At 38.7% G+C, this 14776-nt stretch overlaps 1 protein-coding gene across 1 annotated transcript; it reads left to right on the top strand.

Annotated features, from left to right (window-relative positions):
- The first annotated feature begins 1592 nt into the window (after window positions 1-1592).
- On the top strand, window positions 1593-14593 carry cip2a (cellular inhibitor of PP2A). Its single transcript, XM_083530500.1, has 21 exons — window positions 1593-2051; window positions 2408-2555; window positions 2894-3006; window positions 3305-3399; window positions 4679-4775; window positions 4884-5006; window positions 5099-5244; window positions 5550-5625; window positions 6335-6562; window positions 8271-8430; window positions 8643-8784; window positions 8893-8992; window positions 9079-9197; window positions 9476-9650; window positions 11471-11539; window positions 11758-11868; window positions 12754-12950; window positions 13045-13158; window positions 13630-13712; window positions 13937-14055; window positions 14143-14593. The coding sequence occupies exons 1-21, from the start codon at window positions 1950-1952 to the stop codon at window positions 14293-14295; spliced, it is 2670 nt and encodes an 889-aa protein (XP_083386626.1). The 5' UTR covers window positions 1593-1949; the 3' UTR covers window positions 14296-14593.
- Window positions 14594-14776: the final 183 nt, after the last annotated feature.

Here is a 14776-nt window from a genome sequence, read left to right as displayed (position 1 = left end):
CACAGTCTGTGGACACCTGAGCATAAGATTGCTGTGTTTTTTCTGAACGTTCTTGAACATCTGAACATTCAGTCTTCATTCACTGTTATAATGAGCTCCACTCTTCTCTGAAGATGTTGTGGAGATTATGTGGAGATTCATTGAACCACAGCGGTGCTAGTAAATTCAGGTACTGATGGAGGTGAGAGGGTGAGGAGGACTGGGGTGCAGTCACTGTTCACATTCATCCCAAAAGCAATTAATAGGTTTGGAGCTCTATAGCAGGAGATCTTTCACTCCAATTCATCTAAAGGCAGGTCTTCATGGAGCTGGTTTTGTGCACTAAGGTCCTGCTGGAACAGGTTTGGGTCTCCTAGTTCAAGTGCAAATTTTAATGCTATTGAATCCAAAGACATCCGACACAGTTGTGTATGTTATGTTGTGTATGTTATGTTGTGTATGTTCAATATTGTGCCTACTTATGTATAAGTGTGTAAACTGCCATTGCTCAGGGTTGGTTTTGGTTAACCACACACATTTTTCCGTCCCAGTGTAAAGGCTCTGGAGTGGAAAGAGAGAATCTGAGATATTATTAAGTGAGTTGGGGAAAGTTTGTAGGCGTCTCAGTCTCCGTTTGTCATCATGGATTTTCTTTGTATGGCTAAAGTTCAATATATAAATAATTATTTATTTTTGGGTTATGTTTATCAGTTGCTCAGTAGCTCCTGGGCGCCACATTAGTGGTTCATCAGAGCTTCATCATCAGAGTTTCAGCATCAGAGCTTCATCATCAGATCCTCAACATCACTTATTAGTTACTTTACTGATTGTATCTGCTTCTTTAATGCTGTATCTGATCTTCTTTTATCTACTGACATGATGTGATTAGGTTTGAAATATTTTTTTATAATTATAATTAACTGCAACGACCTGAGCCATAAATACAATATGAAAATATGATTAACTGTTGTTTGAGATGATCTGGATGAATAATTTTACCTTAGTAAAATAAATATAATATAGTAAATAAATTGTAAATAAATATTTTTATTTATTTCTGTTTTGAAGGCAGGTGTTGCAGGAGGGTTGAGAATATAAATAAAGAATTTATTTTTATTTCAATGAATATCCTGTTTCCTTATAATGATTATTATTTAAAATATAATTATTGCCATTATTATTATTATTATTATTATTATTATTATTATTATTATTATTATTATTATTATTGTTGTTGTTGTTATTAATAGTAAAATTATTATTAGTATTACATTGTTGTATTAATAATAATTTATTAATTAACTAAGTTAATATTTTATTTATTTATTGTTTATTATCCATTCTTACGTTGAGCTGCAGATGTATGGGCGTGGCTAAAGTCTCCCACGTCATTTCTTCGTGTCGTGGTTGCAGAGGGTGGATCTGGTTTTAAGAAGTATTAGTAATACACATTTAAACAGTCAATGCAAGTCAAATAAAGTATCAAGTAATGTTCAATATGTTGCTAAAGGTATGTTGTTAAGCGGAATCGTTTTTAAAGACAGTTTGATTAAATTCCTGTTGACTGCTTTTCTGGACGCCCCCCTTCATGGACAATGGACTGTTCCAGCAGTGTTTCGAAGTTGAAAGCGGGAAGAAGTCAGTTTCCATCTCGAGCTGAAAGAACGGAGTTTATTTCCACTGCTTTATATAAATAATAAAATACATAAATAACTCTAATTGTGTTATAAAGCAGGTTCAGGATAAGAATATAAGTTTGTTGTCAAAATATAAGGAGATTAAATTCTTGATTCTGTTAAATAATTACATAAGTGAATAAGCTAGTCCGTTAAATTAGCTAGTAAACATTGCTAGCTGACTGATGAGGTAATTCGATCCGGGTGAGAGGTCACCTGTGTTCATATAATTTCTTATCGAATTGGATTCGGATAAATACTGAATATATATTAGCAGTTATTTTGATTTCTGGGATGGACGTTACGACGTGCCTGAAGTCTTTGCTTATGGGGATTCGGCAGTACAAAAGCAACGGAGGCGCCTTGAACACGTCACTGCTGCAAAAACAAATCGAGGTGAGTTTACAAGTGCACGTTAAACACGCCGGTTTGAGTGTGTACACGATACACTTCCACTCCTTCACCACCACCGAGCATCCTGTCGTAGTCCTGTGCCATAGTACTGTACCACTGTCCTGTAGTCCTGTGCCATAGTAGTGTACCACTGTCCTGTAGTCCTATGCTGTAGTCCTATGCTGTAGAACTGTAGTACTGTACTGTAGTCCTGTGCCGTAGTCCTGTACTGAGCAGTCTGAATGATGGACTGTGGTGTCTCTGAATGATGGACTGTGGTGTCTCTGAATGATGGACTGTGGTGTCTCTGAATGATGGACTGTGGTGTCTCTGAATGATGGACTGTGGTGTCTCTGCAGGATGTGTCTGTTTTAAAGTGCTCCAGGATCTTATCTTCAGGACAGGTTCTTCCCAGTGAGTGCCTAAATGGGCTGCTGGAACTGGCTGGAGATCCCAACACCAGTCCTGCACTTACAGGGAGCGTCCTGTCTCTGCTCGGACAGCTCGGTAGGCTGTCTAATCACCTGTCTGTCTGATCTCTATCTGACTGTATGATCTTTGTCTGTCTGACCTTCCTCGTGCCTTACCATCTGTCTTATCTCGGTCTGTCTGATTTCCGATTGCCGTTTGTCTGATTTCCGGATGTCTGATTGTTGTCTGTCCTATCTCTGTCTGTCTGATCCCTGTCGGTCTTATCTCTGTGTAAATGATTTCTGTGTCTGATCGCCATCTGTCTTACCTTTGTCTCTTTTTCCCCTGCCTGTTTGATCTTTCTGTCCTTTCTACTTCGTCTTATTTCTGTCTGTCTAATCTTACACTGTACTTGAAATTTTTTGTGCATGTAGCATCTGATGATGATAGTAAAGAGGTGCTCCATAGCCGTTATAACATTGTTGGGACCCTGGTGGCTGTAATCCACTGTAACAGAGCTACACCCGAGGAGCCGATGGTGCTACAGGTAAACCGCTCCTCCCCTCACCTCACCTCACCTGCCCTCACTTCACCTCGCCTCACATGCCCTCACATCACATCAGGCTTTAATTTGATCTACAAAAGTTCCTGAATTGTCTTCCAAATCAGACATTTATTGAATAAATTAACACAGACTCCGCCCACAATTTTACCCCCAAACTAAATATTCATGAAGATAAATGTATTGTTTGTATTAGCTTTTTTTCACATAAATAAATACTGGAACATCTTTTCAACTTTTTTTAAAATCTCTTTTTAATTTGCGCCATTATTTTGTTTCTCAGTGTCTTCAGGTCCTACAGCGTCTCACTTACAACGTCCGACTCCTGCACTGCGCCTCTCACATGGATGACCTCCTCACCTTCCTCATGCTCAACATGTAAAATATTCATTTTAGGATTTTTTTTTTATGTTACATCTACACAAATCCATGCTGCATATATGCACTAAACAAACAAACGCATTGTGACGAGAGTCAATAGTTTATTAATGGTTTAAATTCTTATTTTGTTCATTTCTCAACCATACGTTCCAGAATAACCATACCCCCGTGCGCAAAGCCAGCTCCACAAAGATCTACTTTCCATGGGTTTGTGTGGATGATCTTAAGTGGCCTGCTATATATCTATATAATGTTGATGTGAAGTTAGTCTGTGGTTTAGACTCACTATCACCCTTTCCTGTTTGTCCCCTTTATTGCACTTAAGCAAAACCACAGTGCTGCTATGTTGCGTCCTCAGTGACGTTTGTGCACGCCACTCTGAGACATTATCTTCCATTTAATTCAGTTTTATTTTCATACTGCTTTTAACAATAAACATTTTTAAAGTCTATTTAAAGGAACATCTTTAAATGCAGTTTATTATTAACATTTACAATCATCAACATATCAAAAGTTTATCTTTTAACAACAATTTTAAATAAAATGTCCTCTTGGTTAAATAATATATAAAATAATAGGATATTTAATTAAAATAAATCTAATGAATGCAAAACACTTTATTATATTTATTAATTGAGTAATCAATTGGCACCAATTAAATTGATTGAAATGAAATAGATGCAAAAATGTAATTAAATAGTTTACATTTGTTAGACAACAATTTGGGTAATACAGATGTGTATATAAGTGTGTGTGTGTGTGTGTGTGTGTGTGTGTGTGTGTGTGTGTGTGTGTGTTTTACATTTAATATTTCATTTTCTAGAGATATTACCTTAACTGTTCTACTAATTTCAGCAGACTTGAACAAATGTTTTCATCCCGTCCATCCTTCTTTTATTCACTCCCTCGATATGTGGAATTGTCAGGGTTTTTTCCTTTTAAGAGAAATTCTTGAAGCTGGACATAACATACTAAAGAATCCATAGTGCTATCATTAGCCTCTAGCCACTTCCTGGTTAGCAGTTCCTGGTTTTTCTGGTATGTATTTCCAATGTAGACCAATAAAGATCTATGATGCTCTAGTCTTGTGTTGACATTAGCAGTAAGATGCTGAGTGCTGGATTATTTCATCAGGGTGCCAATAATTTTTAAACCCCTGCCCCAAATGATTTATGACTAAGAATACGTTAATCTATAAGGGGTGCAAATACTTTTTTTCATTGTCTGTAGGTTTTAGGTCGGATAATGACTCACTGTCTGATTTTTGTTCTTGCAGCCAGTCTCAGAATGATGATGTCACCAAGTCGTGCCTAGGCCTCATGGCTAATCTGTGTCGACACAATCAGTCTGTACAGGTGCACATTAAATCTCAGGTAGGACACAACCCACCCCCACCCCCACCCCTGAACATATGACCTGCCCTTTATTTCCAAAGTTGTTAATTTTTAACTTTTTAAAAACCTTTTTGTTCCTCTCTCCAGATTAATGTTAAAGCTTTCTACAGATCTTTGCTTAACTTTCTCGGTCACAATTGCCTCACCGTGGTCGTCTTTGCGCTCTCGATTCTATCCAGCTTAACCCTCAGCGAGGAAGTGGGACAAAAGGTACTTTCTGAGGTGTCTCTTGCGTGATCTTAACATGTGCAACACTGCGGTTTTGACCATCACCTTCTGTTTCTGCTCGCTCGCGGTTTTAGTTGTTCAACGCAAAGAACATACACCAGACCTTCCAGCTCATCTTCAACATCACGGTGAACGGAGACGGGACCCTGACCAGGAACTACGCCGTCGACCTGCTGGTGGATCTGCTAAAAAACGCCAAGATCGCAGATTATCTTACCAAGTAGGCTCCAGCAGACACAACACTCCACTGGTGCTTCATAACAAGCCTATTATCGTGTTATTAGTGTGTATTGGGTAACAAACTAATCTGGCATGAAAACCGGAAAATTTTTTTATCAAAATAATAACATACAATATGACAAATAAAATGATCAACGTCAGATGTTGCTCTAAACATGTATTATTTTTATTAACATTTTATTTAAAAGATAAAAAATTTATTAACCTATAAAAATATAGCAAACATAACGTGTTTATGTTTTATTTATAAATATTTAATTTGAAATTGTGTGTTTGTGTGTTTAGTTATAAACACCTCCCCGTGTGTCTGAGCGAGGTGGTCGGCCTTCTCCATGGGAAAGACCCGGATACAGCAGGGAAGGTGACTGATCATAAGGAGAAATCATACAATCATATGTATATATAATGGGTTTAATGTTACACATAATTCACTTTTCGAAACAGTTTATTTTCAGTGCGGTTGGTGGGAGAAACACAAAGCATAAAATTGCTTGTGGTTTTTTATAAATGCACTTTATTAACATTTGTGAACATCACCAGTTTTAAAAACAATGTGAAATAAAACGCCTGCTTGCTTAACTAATATATCAAATAATATTGAATAATATATATAACAAATATATATATATATATATATACAGTATATCAATCAGAATCAATGCAATACACTTTTTATTATATTGATTGAGTAATCAATTAAATTGGCACAAATTAATTCATTAACTATACAAAAAGAAAGATTTGTTAGACCCCATGTGGGTAATACAGATGTGTATTTGTGTGTGTTTGTGTTTTACATTTAATATAAAATTTTCTAAAGAAATGTTCTATTTAACTGTTCTGCTTATTTCAGCAGACTTTAACAAACGTCTTCATTCCTTCCATCCTTTCATTCACTCCTTTCGAAGTGCAGAAGTCTCAGAAGCTGTACATGAAAAGCAAAAGATGCCATATTGCTAGATTGTCGTAAAAACGTGGCGAGTCGTGCATGCGCAAAACACTTGTGTGTGTGTGTGTGTTTATTGTGTGTGTGTGTGTGTGTGTGTGTGTGTGTGTGTGTGTGTGTGCAGGTTCTGGAGCTGCTTGTTTCTTTGTGCTCAGTCCCAGCTCTGCGTGGTCTCATCTGTCAGACGGTTCTAAAACCCGCCGCTCCCCGCCTCCAGCCTGCCACCAGAAACCCCGCCCAGTCCAGGGGGGCGGAGCCGGGCCTGGCGCTGCTTCAGTGGGCCACGCGCCCCCTACAGGGACCGGAGCGGTGCTGCCTGCTCGCTCTGGAGCTCTTCACTGAGCTGTTCGAGGTGTGTAAGGAACATCAATCATGTTTTTTTTCTTTCATTATCATGTGCACTCGACCAGCGGAAACCCGTTTCATGAAGCTGTAGACAGACAGACCTGGTGGTGATGAAGCATCTCGATGCAGTTTGGAGCTCTTTAGTGACTTGCAGCCGGAGCTGCTTTTGCGAGTGGTGCACCGCTTTGTGGCTGATTTGTTGTTTCCCCTAAAATCTGTCATTTTACAAATGCAGGGCATAAATTTCACACACCTGAGTTCACGCTCCTCACCAGTGTCATGTCTAGCTACAACAATTTTTTTGAACCCTTAGGAGCTTTTCATTTCCTGTTTCAGACTGATAAGAGGATCAGGGTTAAGAAAAGTGGTGGATGATGTACCCTGTGGGCCAGTGTTATAAACTGAGGTTGATTAAGAAGGTCAAATCTTGGTTCAGCAGTGCTTTATTGGCAAAAAAATAATATGGCAGTTTTGTCCATCAGTGGATTTTTTTTTTCTTTCCTGGTGGCACATGAAAAATCCCCTTTGAAAATCTTTGGATTGTGCTGGTGAAGACTTTATGCAGTGGCCTGACTCTCCATCATCAATACAAGATCCTGGTTAGAAATTAATGCAACTCTGGATGGAAATAAATGTTAAGACGATTTCATGTGAATGCATGGCATAACCAAAGCATAAGTTACTGATCGCAGTTCGTCTGTGCAGATCACGACTCCCGTTTCAGCAAGTTCCTGTGTTAACAGAATTTATTTACTTTACCCTGCTATAAAAGTGTTTTATTTCCGTGCACTGAAACTGATGGTTGGTGATCATCTAAACATGCTTTCGTTTCCTAAAACCTCGCCACAACACAAGCTGTGGTTTCTGTCTCAGTCTACTGCGCACAAATAAAAACCCAATATCGAATGCGATTTATTGTCCTGAAGCATTGCTGAGTAAAGTTTTCTGCTGAAAAGTAAAAAAAAAAGAATTGATTTTTATTCACTTGGAATTGTTTTTAAATGAGTAGCTGCAAAAAGTTTGTAAGGAAAACTGCAGGAGTTCGAGTGACAAACCTGCAGTCAAATTCCAGCTAATATTTTATTATAATTCAGTTAGTTAGAATATTTGGAGACTTTTTTGACATTTTGAGGTTTTAATGTTAGTAATAAAGTAATAAAAACTCTAAAATGTGATATTTATTCTCAATTTAATGTAGTTGTTTAATATTGGAAGGAAAATAATTTGAATGCTAAGTCAATATATGTTTTACATATAAATTCCTTAAAAAAAGGTGTATTTTGATTTAATGTATAAAATATTGATCTAATTTCATGCATTTGGATGTTGTATCATACCACAAAAATCAATTTCAAATAGATTTTTCCTTAAAAAATTCAGCAAAACAAAGCAGAAAAGCAATTTTTACATCTCTGCACTACCAAATTTTAAATTAAGCTTTATATTTTCATAATTAATAACATAAATCAGATCAGCAGAAATGTTTTAATTAGCTTATTGCATATATTTTGCAATTAATAATAAAACCAGAACATTTTTATTTGTAATTTTTTTAATATATTCAAATTTAAATGTTTTGTATACTTGTTTTGTAGTATGTTTTTAATACCAAAAGGGGCGCTATAACAGTAACATAAATAAATCCCCCTGGTTACTGCACTCTTACTGAATGATCTTGTGTAACAAACACTTCTTGTGTTTTTGTTTTCCCTCAGGAGGTGATTGGTTCCTCGCAGTCGGGTTCTGCTCGCTCGTTTTTGGAGCTCCTCCTCCCAGCCCTGGCGAGTTTATTGCAGACTCCAGACCTCAGCTCAGAAGACGAGCAGCTCCACAGGCACTGCACCAGAGCGGGGCGAGTGCTTGACCTCCTGCTTGATATCTTTTACCATCTTGTCTTTTTCATTTCTATTTATCTGGTTATAGTTATATTTTATCGTGTATATTCATCGTGGCCTGTTATCACTTACTTTACCACAGCTATAAATAGTAGTTCCTTTAACACTGGGTGTTCATTTCTTACATGTCAATTATAATAAAACTGAAATGTGAGACAACGAATGTAATTATAAAACCCTTGACGCACACACTGCTTTGTGGTGACGACTTCCTGAAGACTCTGGTGGCGAAGCAGGTGAACTCGGAGCTCTGCGTGTCTCTGGTGGAGCTTCTGCTGTTTAACGGTCAGGACCACGTCACCCCGTTATGCTCGGACTCCAGCTCTCAGCTCAGGTGTCCTAAACGTCCTTCATCCAGCTTGAGGAAGTGATTTTAATGCAAAAAAAAAAAATGAAAACAAGTGAACTTGCCCTTTTTTGTTCTCGTCTTTGTGTCCTGTAGACAGACGTGCTGTGAGACGGTCCTGAAGACTCTGGAGTTGATGAGCCATCTCAAACAGCACGTAGTCGACATGGAGACCTGCTTTTACCGGATCCTGCAGGTAGAAACAGTGTGTGTGTGTGTGTGTGTGTGTGTGTGTTCAGCTCTTATGCAGAGTGTATGGAATACTGAATGTGATTGGTGCAGGACCCGCGCATGGTGACGCCTCTGTCTCAGGCTCTCACGTCCCGACACCGAGAGCGAGTTCATGCAGCGCTGCGAGTCCTGTTTGAAGCTGCTCCGCTGCCTGACTTTCCCGCCATCATGTGAGTGCACGAGCAGATCGGGGACATGACTGAGACATGTCATGAGGGAGAGAGAGATTTTTTTTAAGTGTAGAAAAAAAAGAATTTTTATTAATTTATAAATTGTTTAAATTTTTCCCATAAATTTATAATCATACATTTATTTTATATATTATATATAGTGTACATAATAATTAAAAGAATAATGATTCTTTTAAACTATTCTGTAAGAGGAATATGGCTGTTAGACTTTGTGTACACATGTATGCTCATAATGTTTGTGTTTGTTTCTCTCTCAGATTAGGAGAAAGCATCGCAGCGAATAACGCGTACTGGCAGCGCGAGGGTGAGCTGGGCGTCAGAGGCAGCGGCGTTCAGGAGGACGGAGTCCCCGCGGTGAAGAACTTCGCTCCGAACAGTCCGTCTCGCCAGAACATCGACAGCCTGATTGAGAAACTGCAGAGCGGCATTCAGGTTCATTTTACTTTTCATTCCTTTTTATTCGCTCGATTGCATTGTTGTTTTTTTTGCAGTTATGGTTTTAAATAAATAATATTGTGGACGCTATTGGGAATTTACACCAGAGCACCGTTTAAATTCTGAAATCCGATTGGCCAGTAGGTGTGCATTATTGTCCTAAACCCACCCATATTGTGAATCACGGGTCGGTACTAGTTTAACACGTTATCGTTTCTATAGCAACGGCTCATACACATGGGGCTCATGACTTGTAATTCACACAGATAATGTGGGGATATAAAAAAGATCTTATTCATTTATAAGTGTATTAATGTAATTCATTTACTTTAATAAAACATTTGTATTTATTTAAGTGATATTTGTATAGAGCTTATAATAATAAAAAACATTGTCCCAAAAGCAGCTTTATAGAACTAAATAGATTATTAATGTAACTTTTTAAATGTATTAATCAGTATATATAAGTTTGTCCCTGAGATGGTCTGAGAAGAAAACCTTAAGAGGAACTGGGCTCAAAAGGGAACCCCGTCTTCGTCCTCAACACCGAATGGTGAACTTCATTGTTGAGATTATTGTAAAGGTCATTGTTAAAGCCGTTATAGCAGACTGTTTATATTCTGGATCTCTAGACGTTTCATGGGGCGACATCCTCAGCAGCAATGACTGTTCTCCAATCGAAAACAACTCCATCAAGGTTTAGGGTGTCAGGATAAATCAGGCAGGTCCAGAAAGAAGAAAATGAAAGAATAACTGCACCGGTTCTGCTTTGCATCACACCTGTGTATCACACAACCTCATGGCCTGAAGTGTGTTCGATCTTTTTCTCTTTAAAAAGATGAAAAACTAAATCATAATTGAATTCCGTCTTACTTTATAAAAAAAACTTACTTTATACTGTTTTTATGCACTTCGTAATGTAATTGATGTATTTGTATGTTTATTTTTACTATTTAATTGAACTTTATTTATTCAGTTTTTTAATTCCAAATGGAAATGAAATACATTTTTATTTTTATGAATTATAATAAAATAAACAATTTGTATTTTATATTTTATGTTGTATATATGTCAGGTTAAAAAAGTCCTCCTGTTTATATTGGTACTAGCTGAAAGTACCGGTGCTTCGCTACGGAAGGCAGAACGCTAAGCAATATGGTAATAAGCAGTAAAGCACTGAGCAGGACTGGATGATCAGAGATCAGAACGTAACGTCAACAAATAACGTACTCCCCCTTTGTAGTAAGGATACAGGGCAAACTACTTTGAAAATAATTTTTATCGTGCATCTAACATCTAATGAGAAACAATGTAGTAAGTTTCATTAGGATCCGTACTGTTATTTCGAAGAGTTTACAATGCGTGAGAAATCGCGTTTTTCGCGAGTTAGCCGCGATCCAGGGCGAATTTTTCAAAACCCTTTCTTAGTGAGCACCTAAGACCCAAGAGGAAGGTATGTTCCAAATTTCATTGCAATCCGTTCAGTGGTTTTTGAGATTTCGTGATGAGTGAGTGAGTCAGTCAGTGGTATTTCAGCTTTATATATATATATATATTTCTATTGTAGTGCAGAGACCTAGAGGAGTTTTATCACCTTTAATCTGTAATTTTACAGATTATATCGTAATTAATAAAAAGTCATTTATTAATGCTGATCGTTAATATTATACATGTCTGTCTGTCTGTCTGTCTGCCTGTCTAGTAGTAGTTGTATATGCTTCAGTATATGAGTCGATAAGATAAGATAAGGTGAACTCATAAAGAGAAACACTTCCTGTGTCTGGTTAATAGAATTCTGCTCTTCTTTTAAGTTACAGGAGCAGATCAAAGATGTTCATATGTCTGAAATTATCGACGTGTACGAACAGAAAATCTCCGCCCTGGCCGTATGTAACCTTACAGATCAGATATTTGAAGAAAAGTTTATCAAAACTATTTATTAAAAAAGTAATTAATTAAATTACAAGAAAATTAGATTATACATGAATTTGTTTCTGTATGATTCATAATTTCTTTGTCTCTCACTTAATGTGTGTGTGTGTGTGTGTGTGTGTGTGTGTGTGTGTGTGTGTGTGTGTGTGTGTGTGTGTGTGTGTGTGTACAGTCTAAAGAAGGTCGTCTGCAGGACCTGTTGGAGGCCAAAGCTCTTGCTCTGTCTCAAGCTGATCGTCTCATCGCTCAGTACCGCTGTCAGAGAGCACAGGCTGAGGCTGAGGTGACACACACACACACACACACACACACACACACACACACACATTCACACATTCACACACACACACACCTATATTTATATCACACTGTTCTGGTGCACATCTCACGTAGCCTCAATTATTCGTTTTTTTTCTAAAACCACATAACAGTTGTCTAATTATTCATACACACACAAACACACATACATGCAAACGCACACACACACACATTCACACACACACACACACACACACACACACACACACACACACACACACACACACACACACACCTATATTTATATCACACTGTTCTGGTGCACATCTCACGTAGCCTCAATTATTCGTTTTTTTTCTAAAACCACATAACAGTTGTCTAATTATTCATACACACACAAACACACATACATGCAAACGCACACACACACACATTCACACATTCACACACACACACACACACACACACACACACACACACACACACACACACACACACACCTATATTTATATCACACTGTTCTGGTGCACATCTCACGTAGCCTCAATTATTCGTTTTTTTTCTAAAACCACATAACAGTTGTCTAATTATTCATACACACACAAACACACATACATGCAAACGCACACACACACACATTCACACATTCACACACACACACACACACACACACACACACACACACACACACACACACACACACACACACACACACACACACACACACACACACCTATATTTATATCACACTGTTCTGGTGCACATCTCACGTAGCCTCAATTATTCGTTTTTTTCTAAAACCACATAACAGTTGTCTTATTATTCATAAACACACATACATGCACACACACACACACACACACACACACTTGCACACATTCATACATTCTCACGTCTGTCTGATGTGAAGGCCCGGAAGCTGGCCTCTCTGCTGAAGGACACTGAGAGGAGGAAAGAAGATCTCCAGGCTGAGCTGAGCGATCAGGTGATGGAGGTGGAGAAGCTGAAGAGCGACAGTCAGCAGCTCCTACAGCACAACAGCCGTCTGCAGGCCGTGTCTAACGAACACCAGAACCTGAAGAGCACCTACAACCAGCTGCTAAGCAGGTCAGTAACTCCTACAGTACCTCTTACAATTCTCAGGTTGCCAAAACCTTAACGTTCTGGACTCAATAACGGTGTCACCTTGGTTCATCTCCAGGTACAGTAAGAGTGAAGTGATGCTGAAGGAGCTCCAGGCCACCCACATCTCCCTCACGCAACAGGCCGAATCCCTGAGGAAGAGCAACGAGGGGCTCAGGCTGCAGCAGGAGAGGTCAGTCACACTGCTGTGTGAAACATGAGGTTCTATAGGAAATACAATGAAGAAGAAAAAAAAAAAACTTTAACCACGAAAGAGCCGAAATTAAAACCACCTTTCACATTTTCAGCTTTCTTGTTTTGGAGGAGAAAATGACCACATACAATCCGGGGGTGTATAATATATATAAATATAGATATACTTTATATAAACACCTACGCATACATGACGTGATGAAGTCTAGAAGTTTGGACACGTGCACGTTTAGAGTGCGTTCTTTCATTGCCTGATTTCAGTTTCATTTTTAGAATGATCACAAAATTCAAGATATGGAGAAGAAAATGTGTACGTTAATCAGTATCGCACGAAAAGTTTCTCAAAAAACCAACTATAAAGTTTTTATATTATAGTAATATTTTGCTTGGTAACAGCCAAAACAATTAATAATTCTATTTGACTGATTAAGCGTAAGAATTTCACGTTTAGGTTGTCGTCAGAGCTGCAGCAGAAGGAGGAGAAGATCTCCGGGATGGAAGCTGAAATGCAGGAGAAACGTGACACTATAGCGGGTGAGGAAACGCGTGTGTGATTTAATCCCCCGTTCTGAAGTTCAGAACGGTTTTTCTTTAAGCTGTGACTGTAGAAGAGTCAGCAGCGTGACCCTGACCAGGCCGTTACTCAGGATGAACGCTGTAAATGCATCATGCAGCCCTGACACCTTCACCATCACTTCATATTTTCATCTGAAACATCTGCATTCAACTTAAAAACCGCTGCTTTGTGTCTATTTCAGACCTGCAGGCCGAGGCGAGAAGACAGGAAGAGCAGGCTGGAGAAATGGAGGAGAACATCAACACACTGCGGAAGGAACTCGCCAAAACCGAGCAGGCCAGGAAGGACGCCAGCATCAAGGTGGGAGCAAAGAAGGTTTATCCTAAACACCTGTATGAAAGAGTCGTAGCGTTTCTGTGGATCATCTCGAGCGGTTTTCCTCCTCAGGCCTCGTCTCTGGAGCTGCAAAGATCTCAGCTGGAGTCCAAACTGCAGAAGAGGGAGGAGGAGCTGGGCAAGCACACGCAGATGATCGCCATGATCCACAGCCTGAGCAGCGGCAAACTGAAGAGCGACGCCACAGCCAACCTTTCTCTGTGACACACACACACACTCGCACACACTCACACACACACTCACACACACACTCTCACTGTATACATAGCCAGATTTATGGATTGCCAAAGTAATGGCACCCTTTGAAAGACACTTGCCACACACACACACTACTCATGATGAACTCGGGTTACTAATACAAACTGATATAAATCATTTAAATTAAAACATTTTTTAATCTAAGATCCAGATAACTTATTGCGTTTTTGTGTGTTTTGTTTTCGTCCTATTCCCACACGTCACTCCTCTCCTATTTTAAATAAATAAATGAACTTTTCATTAATTTCTCTGCATTCCAAAACGATTTATTACGATGCAGCGGAATCCGATTTCGGTTTAATTCAACACAATGCGATACGATGCAGTGGGAAAAAAACAAGATGCTCCGCAATTCACTAGGGTACAGACAAACTTTTGTTTAGACAGACATCAAATCATCTATTTACTTTATTACGTGCCTACTGAC

This window comes from Silurus aristotelis, assembly GCF_946808225.1.
Source record: "Silurus aristotelis genome assembly, chromosome: 25".
NCBI classification, from domain to species: domain Eukaryota; kingdom Metazoa; phylum Chordata; class Actinopteri; order Siluriformes; family Siluridae; genus Silurus; species Silurus aristotelis.
Note: the sequence above shows the minus strand (reverse complement) of the source record. Positions and strands in the feature narration are given on the sequence as shown.